Source organism: Tachypleus tridentatus, chromosome 8, assembly GCF_004210375.1.
Source record: "Tachypleus tridentatus isolate NWPU-2018 chromosome 8, ASM421037v1, whole genome shotgun sequence".
Classification (NCBI taxonomy): domain Eukaryota; kingdom Metazoa; phylum Arthropoda; class Merostomata; order Xiphosura; family Limulidae; genus Tachypleus; species Tachypleus tridentatus.
In genome coordinates this window covers 113,405,547-113,422,904 of record NC_134832.1, presented here as the reverse complement: position 1 = coordinate 113,422,904, position 17,358 = coordinate 113,405,547, and the positions used below count along the sequence as shown (strand labels likewise).

The window sequence follows — 17,358 nt, the reverse complement described above, 5'->3', positions numbered from 1 at the left end:
TATTAAATAATAATGTAAAATATCTTTAAGAACTTAAAGTGGTATTAAGTCGTTTTAAAACACAGGGAGGAGTGTTTTGAACTTATGGAAATATATAATACGCGATTTAGTGTTTTGAACTTATGGAAATATATAATATAAAATTGAGTGTTTTGAACTTATGGAAATATATAATATACAATTGAATGTTTTGAACTTATGGAAATGAGTGTTTTGAACTTATGGAAATATATAATACGCATTTGAGTGTTTTGAACTTATGGAAATATATAATATAAAATTGAGTGTTTTGAACTTATGGAAATATATAATATACAATTGAGTGTTTCGAACTTATGGAAATATATAATATACAATTGAATGTTTTGAGCTTATGGAAATATATAATATATATATAAGTATATATATATATACTTTTATATATAATATAAAATTGAGTGTTTTGAACTTATGGAAATATATAATATACAATTGAGTGTTTCGAACTTATGGAAATATATAATATACAATTGAATGTTTTGAACTTATGGAAATATATAATATACAATTGAGGGTCTTGAACTTATGGAAATGTCAAATATAAAATTGAGTGTTTTGAACTTATGGAAATATATAATATACAATTGAGTGTTTTTAACGTATAGAAACATATAAGAAATAGTTCTGTGCATTGAACTTATGGAAATGCAAAAACACATAATCGTGTGTTTTCAGTTTATGGAAATATCAAAATATATAGCTGAGTGTTTCTAACATTTATTTAAGTAACAATCATTCTCTGAAAATACATAATTAACCATTTATATGTAAATTAATGTGCCTAAATGCAATACAATGTTTATTTTAAGTTCTAACGTAATAATCGTTACCGTATCATTTAGTTATCAACTAGTATTTTCAAGAATAGACGCTTTTTTAGAAATGTTATTACTGATGAAATAAAATAAATTGTTGTTCTTGTTGGTTTCTCCGCAAAGCTGCACTCCCCAGTGGCTCAGTGATAGGTCTGTGGGCTTATAACGCTAAAAATCGGATTTTGATACCAGTAGTGAGCACAAAGCAGATAGTCTATTGTGTAGCTTTGAGCTTAACAAGAAAAAAATCAAAGCTGTACTATTAGTTGTCTGCACTTTCGAACCCTGGATTTTGGAGTTATAATTCCGTAGAATTATGGCTGACTTAGCAGGCGACAAAACATAGTATTTTTTTCCTTATTGTATTCAGATAATCCGCTCAGATATTTTAATTATGTATTAAAGTAATATTTACATCAAAGGGAAATATTTCTAGAGTTTTTTTGTTTTTGTTTTTTGCTCAAGCTCTCTGTTCAAAAAGTATGCTCATTTTTATGAACCAAATTATTAAATTTCAAAAAATAAATAGTAACCTGAATAATATTACATCAGAATAATAAATAAATTTTATGTTTAGTGACAGAAATAGCCAAAATTGTGTTTACGCATGTAATAAGATGTATAGTGGCTTTATTCACGTTATCCTTAAGATAGTAAGATAGGTTGTTGTGTTATTTTATAATGTGGCAACTTTATACCATACACTTAACACTGAAACTACGTAACTCTCAGTATCATAATAAAGTGTTTGAAACTAAATCCCGAAAGTATGTTGTTGATGACCTTTCAGAATTGTGTGCAACTGAGAAAGTGAATAATATTTAACACATAATAAGCATCAGCCATTAAATAATTCAAAGAACTTTCTGTATAATAAAGCATATTTGCAATGGCAACTGTGTTTCAAATTAACAAACATTTTAAAGGTTATACCGTCAGAAACAACTCACAAAATGTATTTATTGATGCATTCTTCCCATTGCCTTCAAAACCTTGTATTACAATTTCTATTTATCTAAAATATACTTTTTGGAAATTACAAGTGAAACTGCAACAGAGCTATTAAGTTAGTTTTAAGATACAAGTTCTTAATGTTGTACCAATAAAGTAAAAAAAAAGGTTGTTATAAAAATGTTTCAATCTGATTAAATATCTGGATAGTTTAAGATGTAGTCGTCCATTTCGCTCACATCAAACCATATAGTTTCGACGTCTGAGTCGTCCTGCAGGTCTTTTGCTGATGAATCATCTATATTTCGTTTTTTCTTTCCTATTGACTGAAAAACCATGAAACCAAGTAAATATTTGAAGCTATCAACATATTAGTTTCAGGAAATAAAAACGTATTGCCTATTGATATTATAGTGTGTATTTATTGAAAAAAACCCATTAAAAAACGTAAGTCCTTTATCACTAATTATCATTCATGTCCTAAATGTCAATCAATCAATAATATGTAATTGACTATTTATACGCACCCCCCTCCCCAGTGTTACAACGATATTCCTGTGAACTTAATATACTAGAAATCGGACTTCAATATTCGTTGTGGGCAGAGCACAGATAGCCCATTGTGTAACTTTGTGCTTCAGAGAAACAAGCAACCACATTAACTCATCTAAAACATCATTAACATATCAAAAAGGTTCTACTAACGAGCCTGCACATCTTAAATGCTTGGTTAAAAATGTACTAACAAGTATACACGTTACATACAGTAAGCTCTACTCATTAATCTATATATTCTTACCGGCATCGAAAATGGCCTTAGATCTTTAAAAGTTCGATATACACGCACATATGTATAATGTGTTTAACTGATGTATCATTCTTGAATCATTTTGTTTTCTAATTCTGAATTCTAACGTATTACACCTAGCACATGTAGGTTGGTAAACATTCTTTGAATTTTGTAATTTTAAAATTTCATTTTAATTCTACATATCGATTTTTATACAAACATTGTCCTTCTGAGTATTCGATCAGGTTTTATTTACTTTTAATTCCGATAGACTGTGTTCTAATAAAAGGCAAGGAAATAAACACATTTTGTTTTTTAACTGTAATCTTTGTATCTGGGAGTAAATACTGCTTGTCATAATAATATTAAATATCCTCACATATAATACTTTGTGGATATTCATTTTTATCAAGACGTTTTGGTGCGATGAAGTTCTGTTATTAAACCGGTACGGGTACTACTTATAAGACTGAGATCCTAATGAAATTAATCTTATGTAAAGCTAGAATAAAATTATCATGATTGAAATATAAGTCTGTAAATGTTCTTTTATGATGCGTTTTACATTTAGAAGTTCCATTGCTATTTTCAGCCAACATACATATAAATATATAAATTATAATTTATATTCTTCTTGATGTTTAGTTACCAATAGTATGTTTTTATCTTTATTATTTAAATAGTCCAGAAACCTTTGTACATTTTCTTTCTGTTTAAAAACAGTAAAAGTATCTTCTACGTGTATTTTGCAATAACTGTTTGGTTGTTATGATTTTCACTGAAATATACACGAGAGCTATTTTCGCTAGCTATCCTTAATTTGGCAGTGTACGACTCGATGCAAGTCAACACCATCCACTGCTAATTGTTTCGCTTCTCTTTTCCAAATGAATAGTATGATTGATCGTGCTATTATAACGACCCTACCGCTGAAAGAGCGTGTTTGGTGTGGCGGGGACTTAAATCCGCGAGTTGCGAGTCAAGCGCCCTATCCACCTGGCTATGCCGGTACATCTTTTGTAATAAACAGATTTGAATTTTTTCAAATATTCATCGATCCAAACATACTTGCTGACTACTGCAACGCTAAACTCAGGGGTTCGATTCCCCTCGGTGGGCTCAGCAGATAGCCTAATGTGGCTTTGCTATAAGAAAACACACACTTTTTTATGCGTGATCGTTCTATAATTTTGTAAATTTATATTTGTCTTTTAAAACAATTAATTTTATTAATATTACCTGATTTAATAAACAGTAGAATTCCTTATCATTTGTCTGGTTTAAATATAATTTACTCTTTAATCTATTTTTACCGACTAATCGTTTTTAGCAATATTAAAGTTTGTTTTCAATATAGATTCCCAGTTCTAGGAACATAAGTTATACAATTAGAAACTTCGAATAAAGAATTAGATTGGTTCAAGATCAATAAGATAGTGAAATATAAAAACAACATGAATTAAATGAATGTTATGAGATATCAAATCAGAGGCATGTATATCAGTTCTACTCACTAGTCTATACATTCTTGAAAGGATATTACTTCTACGAAATTGAATAGTCTACAAGTTCTACTCTTTAATCTACACATTCTTAACAGCCAACAAGTCTCATTCAATTATCTTAACGCTACACATTTTTAACTAAGTGTCTAGACACTCGTAAGAAAAACAAGGTAATTTATATACTTTTTAACAACATGCAAGCTCTACTCGTCAGACTACATACATAAATGTTTTTAATTAATTACACGCTCTTTATAAAAATGTAACTTTTAGTTATGAAATCATGTTATTATTATACAGTATCTCCTTACGGGTCTACAGTCCCTCTGTTGGTCAGCTGTTTTTGGACTTACAACGCTAAAATCTAGTGTTCAATTTCCCGCAGTTGACGTAGTGCAAATATCCCACTGTTAATCTTTGCGCTAAAAACAAACGACATTCATTCATGCTTTTTTTTTTTCAGGTCGACTCAAAACATAAATGTCGCGAGCTCGAATCTCCTTACTGAACATGCTCGACATTTCAGCCGCGAGGAGGTTATAATGTGATGATCAATCCATCTATTCGATGAGAAGAACCAATAATTGGTAGTGGGTAATGTTCACTAGCTGCTTTTCTTATTGTCTATTACTTCTACGTTATGGATAGTTAGCTTTGTGCGAAATTCAATACACAAACAAAATCGGTCTATACATGACATTATACAAGTGTCCGGCATGGCCAAGCGTGTTAAGGCGTGCGACTCTTAATCTGAGGGTCGCGGATTTGCATCCCCGTCGCGCCAAACATGCTCGTCCTCCCAGCCGTGGGGGCGTTATAATGTACGGTCAATCCTACTATTCGTTGGTAAAAGAGTAGCCCAAGAGTTGGCGGTGGGTGGTGATGACTAGCTGTCTTCCCTCTAGTCTTACACTGCTAAATTAGGGACGGCTAGCACAGATAGCTCTCGAGTAGCTTTGTGCGAAATTCCAAAACAAACAAACAAACATTGTACAAGTTCTATTCCGATTGAATGCATTTATAAACCTACAAGTCCCACTTTAGCGAGACTACACGATTTTAACAACATACAGGTTCCATCCTTAAAATTCACTAATATCTAATTCTGTGTGTTCTGTATTTATAATTCACAAGTTCAACTTAGATTTCACGCACCTTTAAAAAAATGAGATTCACTTATCGTCTGTACGTTTCTAATAATTTACTATTATACTAAATACTGTTGTTAGCTTTCTTAGTGCACGCGCTAATAAACACTGTCTCATTATTCTTGTAATCTTCCTATTATATTCCAGACTCTACTCACCAGATTACATCCGTTCAACAGACACTGGGCTTGAGCTGTTGTAACGTTCGTTATACTTGTCTAAAGAGCAAGGGTAATACAACATTAGGTTATAAACTAAAAAGTTTCGTTAGTATATTTAACAAGATATATTAATGACCAACAGCGCCAAAAATAGTTATAACATGTTCTTGTGGCCGAAAATTAGCATTTTACTGACTTAAAACGTTTGTAGTGGCTTGATAAATCGTAAATTGGATTGTTAATAGTTGTTTTGAACATAGCTTCATTCTACTATAAGTTGTTTTGAATATAGTACAAATGAAGATGTTTTCCAAATTATATTTGATACCGTTTGTATGTACGATTTCACTATACATATATGTATAATAAGACAAGGATATACCTGGCGACATAGGGGTTAATATTTACAATTAAAAAATAACCTTCTACAAGGAGTTGTTAGAAAGTATTTTCTTCGTATAAACAGATTAATACATGACCATTGATGTTTTTCTTGACAAATTTGCATATTATGTATTTTTCAGTAACACAAGAAAGAAAACATCATATAACACCAAATATTTCAAGGGTCAAAAGTTAAGTATCAGTTTGTGTCTGAGTGGAACGTTCTTTTCTCATAAGCATGTGTAGAAGTCTTTTAGAATTTTAATTTAAGTAGCAAATGAAAATTAAAACTTTGATAATACTTCTTAAATAACACATTAATTGAAATAAGATATAAACTTAGTTATTACTTACCGTTCCTAAACAGCTGGCGAGCTAGATGTAAATAAATAAAAAAAACTAGTTTAGTCACGCATAGAAACAGTGGGGTAACTTTCAAAAGAGAAAAACAATTTCTACGGGCGACATATCACCCATGAAATTACGCTAACGCATAGGATACCTTTTTAAAACGTATTATTATTATTATTGTTATAACACTCCGAAAACAGACGAAGTTCTTCGAAGAAAAACGTTGCCGCTTTGTAATAAAATGTAGAGAGAAGAGTAGACGGCGCTGAAGAGCATGACGGTGTGATGTTTTATAAATGTTGTAAAAAGGAAAATGAAACATACTAGTTATCTTTAAAAATATGTGACTCTAGCGGTTTCTACTGTTAAACATTAAAAACGTATATGTTTTCCCTTTTAATTCATCAAATTTGTCATTATCAAATTCAATATGCAAGATCACTCAAGAAGCGATTTTGGAAGTGAGCATAATTTATTACCTTTTATAACGGCAGTTTCCATTGTTTACTAGGAAAATTCTGTAGCATAGAGCTTAAAATAATATATAATTTGATTCCTTTTAAAATAAAGATTGGACAATCTTGTTAGAGTAAAAGGAAAAACAAATCAACCAAGTTCTTCAAAACTTATATTTAAAAAAAACTATGAATCATCCTGCACATTTTTAAATTATATACATATATTCATTCATATATTTTAATAAAGAAGTAGCAGTATTTTATAAATATTTTACAAAACTTAAAATTTTACGCTTTTACTTGTAAATTTGAGCAATACACTGTACAAGCGCACCTTTCAAGTACATTACTTTGAAAGAGATAAGAGACGACTGAAACAATTTCACATTTCATGACTTCCAGACGTTTTCTGAAATTTTTACAATAAACATAGCACGGACCACCGAAAATTACCATTTTAATTAAAATAATTAATAAAATTATTACTTACAAACATTTGATGATTTCTGAATAAAATAAAATTCATGAATATCTTTATTGACAGTTTACAAATAAAATGTTCTACCCATTGTCGAATGACGTAACTCTACGTGACAGTAAAACAACAAATGACCAATTATCCTGATAATGTTTATACGGTTTTAAGTGCGTTTTACTTCATTATTTAGCAATCTAGATTAATTTAGGTATATAAGTAATGTTCTGATATTTGGTTGAATACATCACTTGATATTATACAGCGAATCAGCTGTTTAATTATTTTATCTATATGTTTAAGATTTATTTTGTCTTTCAATAGGAGAAATTGAAAAGAGAATAAAAAAGGAAAATTTAACATATATATATATCCAGATAATGGTTTACACCGCTAATACATTACAAAACGGTGAATGATGACAATGAATGCAACTTAAGCCTCTAAATTAATATTCATTTTAATTTTTACAACTTTTCTGAATTATTTCGAATTGTGTTGAGAATAAAATAGTCAATTTGAACCAATCTATTTAGGCTATAGATTGTATTCGAAATTAGGGTTATGTTTAATGTGTCACGGATTGGTTGTTCAGGTACTTCACTTTCAATCTGTAGGTCGTGCGATCGCAAACCAGTGTCAAACATGCTCGTATTTCAGCTAAGGATCAGGTGATAAATAAAAAAGAGAGCATAAGAGTTGGCGGAGTGTGCTTCTTACCGGTTACTCTCACACTGGTTGGCTGTTGAAAATTAGGGACTGCGGTATATCACCTTAATATGCCATAAATAAACAGTATTACATTTATTAGTCATGTTTATATAGCTATAGTGTCTAGCAGACATTACAAATTGTTATACTAATAAAAGAACTGTTTACATGAATACAGACAGTGTGGAGTGTTTGATAAATTAAAATAAGTCGTCAATGAACTTAATTTCATTTGACAAGTAACTCACTTTGTTTCTTCTTCTATATTTCAAACTAATTTATAGCACGAATCAGCTTTTATCAAAATAAATTACGTTGTTTTAACTTTAAAAGATTATAGTGAATTGTTTTACTTATTTCAGCTTTTATAGTAAATTTACATTTACTGTAAAATATTAATATTATTTTTAGATTTTGAAAGTAACTCTAGTGAGCTGTTTTAAAAATACTGTGATTGACATGGTTTATTTGTTAGTTTGTGTGATTATATGCCACCCGATTGATGCTAAGCTGGGCTTATTATTTTGTCCTGTTAATGTTAGTGTTATGTATTTTAATTTGGAACATAATAATAATCAATAGCTAAATATGGTGAACCTAAATACATTAGTATATAACTAAACAACACATATAAACAAAACAGCGTTAAGTTTGTTGTTGGAAATTAGAGACGGCACCACGCCACCTGGACAGTCTCCATCACTGGAGAGAAAAAAGTCTGTGCCTTGGCCGTTATTAAAATCTCTTCTAACCGTAGCCTTAAGAAGGTATTATTCAGAGAACAAATAACATAATGAATATCTTTGTTTTATTCAAATAGTGGAGAATTATTCTTTCCATCATTGTTTGAAAATGTTTTTATGTTTACGTATTCATACAAGAGAAGAAAAGCAAATCCTGTCTGTATTACGGGATAAAGTGTCGTAAATAGATATTGAGAAGTCAAACCCATCCCCGGCTAGACGGCACATCGGGACCGGTGCCCAGATCTGGTTTCAATGGCACATGCGGATGTGTTTGGTGAAACCCTTACAGTGAACGGGATGACAGTTAACTGCAAGTTGATCCCAAGCTACACAATGAACCCATTATATAGTTGGGTTGATTTTAAATATTTGCGGTAAAGTGTCTTGTTACGGACACATCAACGTGTAACAAGCAAGGCTCGAACTTGAAACTATCCGACTACGATACCAAAACACACGCACATAAAACTTAAACCGTAAACAATCATCGTCTCGATTTCTTGTGGAAGAGGTATATTAATATCTCCAGGAAGTTGCTGTGAATTAACCTTTAATCAGTCCATAAATGTTTTAATCTAGTGTTTCTGTAGAATACATAAAAATATTCCTTCAATAAAATTTCAGAAACCTACATCTTCCAATTGTATAGAATTATGTAATGTGCAAAAACTAAACACTCACCGTGGATGTGAAAGTGAGGGAATTACACAATGCACACTGACTCTATAAAATAAAACAAACAAACAATGATTCTTTTATCATAAACATTTGTTACAATTTGTATCTATTTGAACGCAAATATCATATGTGTAATAGTAAATAAAGACGACCTACAGTAAATAATGGCACTATTCTATATGGTACATGGATTATTCATATTTTTAACTATTAGTTGACGTCAGCTTTGAATAAATCACTTTTTTCATATAAAATAATTTATAAATTGAAAAAAGAGTCCAAATAATTGACTATATTACAATTTTAATTCAAATTACTTGATAAATTGAAAAAAAGTTAAATAAATCGCTTTATTAGGATTATATTTGAAATTGCTTGTTATATTATATATATTTTTACATAACTTACTTTATATACGTTTTAACTTAGTTTTTGCTAAATTTAAATTTTAGTTTATGTAAGTTACTATATCAGCGTTTTAATTAACATTGCTTGCTATATTGTAATTTTAGTGTATATAACTTACTATATTAGCGTTTTAATTAACTTAGCTTGCTATATTATAATTTTAGTTTAAATAACTTACTCCGTTATTGTTTCAATTAATTTCTCTTGCTATGATAGGACCTGAATTTCCACATTTGTAATTTCTCCAGTTTTCATTAGAAATTTCCAACCATTCATTTGCTAAGATCTAATTTTTATTACTGGTTTAAAGATGGGCTTGATTTTGAAAAGTTTATTTGAGGTAAAATTATAATGAGACACAAATAATACACTAAAAGTTATGATCTCAGCTATTGGCAGGTAAACAAACTTAAATAAATGCTACAATAAAAACATACAAAATGAAAAAATGCCTAATACAGATCATTAAAGACAGTCTGAACTGAGGTTTGTGCTAACACGTTGTGGTTATATGACTCATAAATACATGTTTTACAAGCACTTACCGCAAGTACTCCAGGTTGTAGTGAATTAACACATAGTCGACGAAACTGTAAAATACAAAATATCAGCTTTATTAAATGCTAAATTATTAAACCAAATTATTTGCAAACAATGAGGTTGAGAAGAGCTATCCTAGTAAAGCACGTGCCTGTCCATCGCCTGAACCAGTAATGGTGAATTCTCGGCCTGTAAAGTAACTCAAGCGAAAAATAAAAGTTATAGTTCAGGTGGTGCCAAGCGAATGGAGGTGAAACAAATAATCGGAATCACGCGTTACTTCATAATTAAGTGCATCAGATAGTTTATAAGCGTAATTTGGCTAGTTGCCTATAAAATGCTGTTGTTTTCATGTAATTATATACAATAAAATGTCATATACGTCTATTTAGTCTGACAGGTTTTGCATACATACAAACGGATGAGATCAAAGCTCTGCCTGGTACACGACCACGTCCTAGTTGTGCCCGAATCGCTTGTTTACTCTACCGCTTGTAAATATAATGTCTGATGATATTACAACTATAAATACAATGTCTGATGATGTCACAACTACATCTAGTATAAAGTCCTCTGTATTTTAAAGACACACACAATACACACTTAATGATTATATCATGGTTGCGTCACAACCCTTTATTGTAGGATGTGTACGTTCATATTTCCAAATAATTTTGAATAATTTTCGTAGAAATGTAGCACGTTGTTCAGGTCACTATCAAACGTTTTCTTGGACAATGTTTGTTTGTTTTTAATTTCGCGCAATTCCACATGAGGGCTATCTAGAGGGAAGGCAACTAGTCATCACCACCAACCGTCAACTCTTGGGCTACTCTTTTATCAAAAGTCTCCCGCTGGTCTACGGATTTACAATGCTAAGATTAGGGATTAGATTCCACTCGGTGGACTCAGTAGATAGCCTGATGTGGCTGTACTATAAGAAAACACACACACTTTTACCAAAGAATAGTAGGATTGACCATTACAGTATAACGTCCCCATGGCTGAAAGGGCTAGCATGTTTGGTGTAATGGGGATTCGAATCCGCGATCCTCGTATTGTGAGTCAAGTGCCTTAAGCACCTGATCATGCCGGGCCCTAAAATGTAATGCTTTGTGAAATAAACAAGTGTTGCTAATAAAATGTTCACTTGTAAAACGTTACTCCCACTTTTACCATTAAAGTACTTGTGGCATGTTTCCGGATCTCCTTGTTACTCAAATCACTACTGGTTCTATGGATCAACAGCATTATCTCCATGTGCGATCACGAAAATAGCTGCTGCCATAGCACTTACAATAAATCACTAACCCTATTTATTTTTTTCCCATTGTATACATTCTTTAAACAAATGAATAAAATTCTAGTAAATTTTTCCCAAAGAATTTGTTAGTTTTATTAAAACATTCTATAGTAAAATTACTTAATATGAGGTTTTATTTATGAACTTGCATGGCAAACTCGCAGGACTGAGACAAAACTAGTATGTTTGGAGTATTCCTAATTATCACCCACATTGTGTGGTTACTCTTTTAATATCTTTAGTGTTGATATCCGTATGTTAATATGAGCCAACAAAATTAAACACTTTCTTTTTTTAACCCTAGCAATTTCATCTTTGAACATCGAGTCTACAAATTATTTGTTCTTGTGTTAAACGAAATGCTACACAATGGGCTACCTGTGCTCTGCCCACTCCTGGTATCAAAATCAAATTTTTAGCGATATAAGCTCTCAGAATTCTCGTCACGCTAGCAATGAATTGAAAATAGTTATTTAAACACCATAAAACTACACTAATATTAATGTCTGACTTAATGAAAGGTCCTCCTTGGGTGCGTAATAATCTTTTAGTGTCTAAAAGTTATCCGATGTATTAAAAATGTATTTTGACAACACAATAATATAATTGCATAGATATTTATATTTGTTAGGCTCTGAACATACCAACTTTTATTCCAATGGTCTATCTTATTTTACTTATTTGCAAACAAATTGGTATAGAATTAATTAAAACGTATAGTAGTCTTTCAAGTGCGTATACCAGTTTTGTTTTCATTTTAGAGTTTCTCTTCAACAAAACACATGCAGAATCAAGTCACTACTTACAAATAAAAATTCAGCTTCAAAATACTTTTACAGCTTTAATTTCAAAGAACTAATAAATAAGGATTATAAACACTCACCAGGAGGTTCAGCGTACCGTAGCTTAACGTGCCCACCAATAACAGAACTATACACGTCTTTATCAACCTATAGGATTAAGAAACATAAAAAAAAACCTTGTGAATGCTATATTTAAATCTGTTCTCCTCTGGTATTAGAAACAGAGATTTTGTAATCTGGCCAAACTGATGAGTTTTAACCTATTCATAAGCCTTTAACTTTGGAGATCATGTTTGAAAACTGGCCAGTAAAAGATATTTGATCCTTCAAGCATGACCCAATTCTATTAACGAAGCATTGGCACCAGCTTTACGAAATAGAAATATAGATAACTCTGTTAAGTGCGAAGCAAATTTCTCGTATGTTTGAATCATAACATAACTCTCGTGTTAAGAAAAAATAAACTTTAGTTTTCAATGTTTTGGCTGCATACTTTTATCAAAAGGCTACAATACATATTTCGGGATACCAAAATGGTTTATTCCATCCAAACTCAAAGGTCATCCGGTTACACTATGTAACACAAATTTTGTTCCTGGATAGTAAGTGTTATTTCTTAAATGCTTATGTTGCAAAAGTACAGAAAAAAGTCATCATTCCCTTCAAGCTCAGCTTTTGTGACCTGGAAAATGAAATTTAGAAATTAACCTATTTTCTAGGTAAAAATGGGCAAATTTTCATTTAAATAAGATCTAAATAAAACAACATACGAATCAGAATTTACATATATTTATACTAAAGTTATACAAAAATGTTTAGAAGTGAGTTGTTTTTCGAGATTTGCGACTATAATATAAATCACTTTCGCGTATCAGCCCCCAAATAGTCTCCTATCATGTTTTCGTTATACGCTCCTTCGTAGCGGCGTCCGAAGTCCAGTACATCTTGATAGAAGCGCTCGTCTTGTTCCTCTGAGTATGCTCCCATGTTCTCCTTGAATTTATCAAGATGAGCGTCAAGAATATATACATTTAGGGGCATCATTCAGTCCATTTTGCCATAGTTCTTCATCACAGTCTCAACCAGTTCCACATAATTTTCGGTTTTATGATTGTCCAAGAAGCCCGAAACCACTACGACAAAGCTGCCCCAAGCTTATTTTCCTTCCTACTGAGCTTCTTGGGGAATTCTTTGCACACCAGGATCTTTTTTATTTATGGTCTAACGAAGACGCCAGCTTTGACTTTTGCCTCAGACAGCTGAAGGAAGAAGTCTCGAAGGTACTTGAAGGCAGCAGACTCCTTATCAAGAGCTGTAACAAAGTTTCATAAGATCCAATTTTATGTGCAATGGTAGGAACAACACCTTCTGGAGGTCTACCAGTGGCTCATACTTGACATTGTACCTCCCCACAAAGAACTCGGTCCGTTGTGGCCAGTGATTCCTGTTGTAGTGCGCTGTGGTGTCTCTTCTGTCCCAAAGGCAAAGATTACAGGGAAACTTGGTAAAGCCTCCTAAGAGACCCATCAGGAATGCCATAATTTTGAAGTTTCCAATAGCCTACCAGCCATACTCCTCATATTTCAAGGCTTCTAGCAAGGTCTTGACGCTGTTTTATTCCTCTTTCGGGTGCATCAAATGTGCCAGGGGAAGAGATGGAATCTTATTCCCGTTATGAAGCAGCACAGTTTTGAGGCTTCTGGATGAGCTATCAATAAAGAGGTGCCACTCGTGCGGGTTACAGACAATTCCAATTGCCTCGCACAGACTGGATACATTGTGGCAGAAGCAGAGCTCGTCTTGACGAGTGAAGAAGCTTGAAATATGTTCGTGACGCTTCCTCTGACTTGCGACTTACACACTTTCATCTAACAAATCCCACTCCTTGAGCCTAGACATCAAATACTCGGCATTGTTAGACCAAGATCTCTGATTCAGTCATTGAGATCTCTTTGGTTGGAGTTGTATGGGTTTCTTTCACCAGCTCCACCTCTGAATTTGCAATCTGGATCTTGAACATCTACCTCCTCTACTGATTTGCTGCTCTCTTCTTAGGATGGGTGTTTTCTCCTGACGGAGTGGGTACAGGGAGTAGTGGGCAGTACGGAACTAGGGCGATTGATGATAAAAGGTCCGGATACATGATAGCAGATGCATTTTTGCCAGATTGACGTTTGGAAGGTTCCACCATGCAGAAGTAGCAATTGCTTGAGTGATCAGTGGGTTCACGCCAAATTCTTGGAATAGCAAACTTCATGGCTCTTTTTTTCCCTCTGTACCAGCCTAAAAAAGAGCAAAATAAAATTGTTATTATGAAGAATAAATTTATTTGATCCACAACTAATGTGTTCATGCAAAATATTTTGTGTGATATTTTTCTATACTTTTGGAAATTAAAAAGTAAATTAAAAGATATTTAAGTTTTTAAAGGTCTAAAATTTGTATAATATAAAATATAACTATTCAAGTAAGCAAAAATTGTCCGTCTTACCTTCTAGAGTTCTTTGCAGTGCCCGCAGGTAAAATGAAGTGCCCAGGGTTTGTACTGATCCCGACAGGCATGCTGAAATATGTCTTGTAGGCTTCACAAATTTTATCAGATGCTGTAACAGAGTACTTTTTCGCTCTTGTCTTGATAAATTGGCCACATACATAGTAGAATGCGTCTGGAGAATGCTTACAGCTTCTTGATCCCATCTCTGATAAAATCAGATAGATCTATGTGTTCACTTAAGCAGCTAGAACTAAACCGAAGTGGTGAGTGGTGAGCCCCTGCATATATATTAATATGGAAATATATATGTAAAAACAGCTGGTTTGGGTTGAGAAAATGTTTTATGTAGTTTTTCAACACAAACCAGCCGTTTTTACACATATATTTTTCTCTACAAGTAGATTTTCTCGTCATCACTGAATATTACTATGGAAAATTATAGAAAATTCTCGTAAATTCTACAATATTATAGAAAGTTTTCGAAAATTCTTGTAAGTTCGAGAAAATTCTCTGTCAGCTACTCAGCACTGAATCTACCTGGAATGTTCTGGAAAATGGGTAAATTTGAAATTTTCATTACCCAGGTCACAAAAGCAAAGTTTGAAGAGAAAAATAGGTCTTTTTTGTTTACTTTAGGCATAAGCAATTGGGAAATAACACTTTTTGCTTAGGAACAAGAAAAAGTAAAAAATTTGTTACATAGTGTTATCAAATACTTTAAAAATACTTCAGGTTTATACGACAACAACCAAAAAATAAAATCTTATATGTTAAGTCTTTAATGTACAATAAATGAACATTAATTCTGAATTGCATTCTAATGCATTTGCTAGTAACGTGGAAAGTATGTGTCTGCTTCTGAATAAATATGAAACCAATACCAAAGCAGAAATAGAGCTTTCCAGTCATTTTCTGGCAGCAAGACTGTTGCATGATTAATTTTGCTTAATCAAATAATGTCTGTTAGCGAGAGAAAGTAAGTTTACAGCCTTACAACGATAAAATTCGGGGCTTTTTTCATTCAGTGGACACAGTAGATAGCCAAGTGTGGATTTCTTTTTAAATAAAACCAAACTAGTCAGATGATCTCTAAAAAATTGCTATTTTTAAGATTTTACTGTTTATCAGAGTATACTTCATGTATAGGATAAACTGATTTTCTTGTTACAGGTTTGAATCTGATCGCGTCCTCTGTCGGTTAAAATGATAAACTGTACGTTTCGTACATATAAAGAGATTTAATTGGCTCACTCATATGTTTTGTGGCATTTAATTAATATAATTAACATACGTCTTAAAACAACAAAGGCATTTTTTACCATAAATAATTGGGGTTGAAAAGGTTTATCACTTATATTATAAAGATATTTGGTAAAATTAAACAAGCAAGATAGGTAGCGTTTTTAGAAAAAGCAATTCTAACTTTTTAAACTAAAAAAATATAAAAGGTTTGCAGGACTAAATTCACATTCACGAAATCCCAAGATGTAATATCATCATAGAGATATACGTACATATTTTTCTTATATATTGACACCAAATTATAGTAAAACAAGAGGTTTCATTAAATGAATTATCTCAGTCTTTGGTTCCATAATGGACAGAAGGTTTTAAACATAAAAACTATAAGAAAAATCAAATATATTTTGCTTTTTGGTAGTTGATAATTCCCCACCCCTAAAAATTATTATATTAAAAGTTGTATTTCTATGTTCTTCAGTTAGAGCAATATATATGTATATATTATATATACTCACTGATCTCTCCACAACATATCTTGTCAGCCTGAATTATTGCAGAAGATAAACTTAGTGCCATGTTTAAGGTTACAATTACAACAGTATACTTACATTTTGAACCAATGGAAGTCAGATAGGATTCTCTGTTGGCTGGCTGGTTAAACTTTCACTTCTATAAATAGCTTTGACAATATTTTTAGGACATCATGGTGGTGAAATCACTAACCTAATTTTTTATTGTAATCTCTGGTTGTATGTTTTGTATCGGCTAAAATAGGCTTTTACCTATAATACTCAGCCAGGTGTGGCCCAGCGAGGTGGTATTGTCGGTTTTAACTTGTATTTCGGAAATACTTTTGTATACTGGGGAAATGAATGTTCAGTGGTAGTTGACAAACAAATTTACACAGGAAGCATTATAGTCCGAGTTTATTGTACAGAACAGTATGTTTCTAGGTTGCGTACATGACTACAAAAATAATTTCCAAAGTGCATTGACTTTTGTTATCGAATTACTGCATGAAAAGTTAAATGTGTTTTGGTTGAAGTTAAGCGCACAGCTGCACAATTGACTATCTGTGCTCTGCCCACCACGGGTATCGAAATCTGGTTTCTAGCGTAATAAGTTCGCAGACATACCACTATGCCATTGAGGGGGGGGGGACTTAAAAGATAAACTTAAGGATAAGTTAAATATTTGTTCATTTAGGTCCACCATGTCCATTTTAGTGATTCTCAAATACGATGCATGTTGTACTGGATCCCTTCTATCCCTCCTGGTATCTCAGGGGAAAAATTTAAGGGCTTAAGACGCTAAAAACCAAATTTTGACACCAGTGGTGAACAGAACACAAATAAC

At 32.3% G+C, this 17,358-nt stretch overlaps 1 protein-coding gene across 1 annotated transcript; it reads right to left on the bottom strand.

The window, feature by feature from the left end:
* Positions 1-1,792: 1,792 nt before the first annotated feature.
* On the bottom strand, positions 1,793-16,669 carry LOC143224256 (uncharacterized). Its single transcript, XM_076452667.1, has 7 exons — positions 16,611-16,669; positions 12,347-12,413; positions 10,166-10,210; positions 9,216-9,257; positions 6,148-6,168; positions 5,407-5,466; positions 1,793-2,131 (listed from the first exon to the last, which is right to left on the bottom strand). Coding segments are annotated over exons 1-7 (369 nt in total). The 5' UTR covers positions 16,613-16,669; the 3' UTR covers positions 1,793-1,999.
* Between the last annotated feature and the right edge of the window lie 689 nt (positions 16,670-17,358).

Bases quoted from the DNA above. Each gene is read 5' to 3' on its own strand.
- LOC143224256 (XM_076452667.1), bottom strand. The intron at 10,211-12,346 runs GTGAGTGTTTAT...TGTATTTTACAG, and splicing joins ACGGTACGCTGAACCTCCTG to TTTCGTCGACTATGTGTTAA. The intron at 6,169-9,215 runs GTGAGTGTTTAG...ATTTACATCTAG, and splicing joins CCCTCACTTTCACATCCACG to CTCGCCAGCTGTTTAGGAAC.